The 2,005-nt window shown below is 38.2% G+C and overlaps 1 protein-coding gene across 1 annotated transcript; it reads left to right on the forward strand.

The window, feature by feature from the left end:
* The first annotated feature begins 820 nt into the window (after window positions 1-820).
* LOC120232661 (LYR motif-containing protein 2-like) lies at window positions 821-1,869 on the forward strand. The gene has a single exon (XM_039233504.1). It carries the CDS (start codon window positions 821-823, stop codon window positions 1,085-1,087), a length of 267 nt encoding a protein of 88 aa, XP_039089435.1. The 3' UTR covers window positions 1,088-1,869.
* Window positions 1,870-2,005: the final 136 nt, after the last annotated feature.

Below are 2,005 nucleotides of genomic sequence, written 5' to 3' on the forward strand. Positions count from 1 at the left end.
GCAACAAAATAAATGGGAAGATATCCCATGCTCAGAAATTGGAAGAATTAATATTGTTAAAATGCCCATACTCAAAGCAATCTACAGATTCAAAGTAATCCCTATCAAAATACCAATGACATTCTTTCCAGAACTAGAACAAATAATCCTAAACTTTGTATGAAGTCACAAAAGTCCCTGAATAGCCAAAGCAATCTTGAGAAAGAAAAGCAAAGCTGGATATATCATGCTCTCAGATTTCGAACTATACTACAAAGCTATAGTAATCAAAACAGTATGGCACTGGCACAAAAAGACACCTAGATCAATGGAACAGAATAGAAAGCCCAGAAATAAGTTCACACTTACATGATCAATTAATCTATGACAAAAGGGGCAAAAATATACAACGGGGAAAATGCAGTTTCCTTAATAAATAGTGCTGGGAAAACTGGACAGCAACACTCAAAAGAACAAAACTGGACTACTTTCTTACATCATACTCAAAAATAAACTTGAAATAGGTTAAAGACCTAAATGTGAGACCTGAAACCATAAAAATCCTAGAAGAAAACATAGGCAGTAAGCTCTTTGATGTTAGTGTCAGTGATTTTTTTTTTTTTGATCTGTCTCCTCAGGCAAGAACAACACAAGCAAAAAGAAACAAACAAGACTAAATCAAATGAAAAAGCTTCTGCATAGTGAAGGAAAACCATCAGTAAAAGGAAAAGGCAAAGTACTAAATGAGAGAACATATTTGCAAATGATATATTTGATAAGAGGTTATCATTCAAACTCTATAAAGAACTCATCCGAGGGGGACCCACGCTGCCTGGAGGACATGGCCACTTCCAGGGTACCCCCGGCGACTCTAACACTAAAGCAGTTCCTGAGAAGGCAACAAGTTCTCCTGCTCTACAGAAGGATTTTGCAAACAATTCGGCAAGTTCCAAACGATTCTGATCGCAAATACCTGAAGGACTGGGCAAGGGAAGAATTCAAAAGAAACAAAAATGCCACCGAAGAGGATACAATCCGGATGATGATTACTCAAGGCAATATGCAGCTCAAGGAGTTAGAAAGAACACTTGCTTTGGCAAAATCTTAACTAAAGCATTATTCTGAAAGATTTTCAAAGTCTCCATGTATGTTGTCCAGCTGATTAGACTCAATGATGGACAGCCTGTACAGGACTTGGGAAAATACAGAACATGGAGCATGGCATGTCAGAGCAAAGAAAAGCACATCAGAACAATTGCCTGAACACTGAAAACTATGTATTTTGAAAATGTTTTTGGATGTGTCAGCAGTTTAAGCAGCAAAAACCAGTATAGGTGGTCAGCACAGAAGATGATCAATACCCTTAACTATCTGGGAAATACAGAGCTAAACCACACTGAGCCAGTATCCGGATCAGCTGGAATAACTAATTAAAAAGATAATAACAAATGGTGGTAGAGATGTAGGGAAATTGGACCTCTCATACCTAGCTGTGGGAATAGAAAACCGCACAGCCAATTTGGAAAACAGACTGTCAGCTGCTTAAGAAATTAAGTTCAACAATTCTGCTCCTAGGTCTGTAACCCAGAGAACTGAAAACCTTTCTACAAAAAACTTGTACAGATCATAACAGCCAAAAAGTAGAAGCAAACCAAATGCCCATCAACTGATAAGTGATTAAATAAGATGTCCATAGACTTAGCAAAAAAAGGAATTAAGTACGGATACATGCTATACACGGATGAACCCCAAGACCAGTCCCAGAAGATCACGTATTGTAGGATTCCATTTATATGAACTGTCTGAAGTAGACAGAAAGAGGTGTTTGCTTGGGGCTGTAGACAGCATGGAGAAAAATTTGATATGGGGTTCCTGTTCTGGATGAGGAAAGCACTCTTAACATTAGATTGTGGTGTTGGATGCACAACTCTGAATATATTCACGCCCACTGAATTGTACATTTTGTATGTGTGGTATGTGAATTCTGCTTCAACAAAGCTAGGTTTTACTGATTCTTCCCCCCCCC

This window comes from Hyaena hyaena, unplaced genomic scaffold (assembly GCF_003009895.1).
Source record: "Hyaena hyaena isolate Hyena2069 unplaced genomic scaffold, ASM300989v1 scaffold_77, whole genome shotgun sequence".
Lineage (NCBI taxonomy): Eukaryota > Metazoa > Chordata > Mammalia > Carnivora > Hyaenidae > Hyaena > Hyaena hyaena.

Coding starts and splice junctions, on each gene's coding strand:
- LOC120232661 (XM_039233504.1), top strand. CDS start 821: ATGGCCACTTCCAGGGTACCCCCGGCGACTCTAACACTAAAGCAGTTC.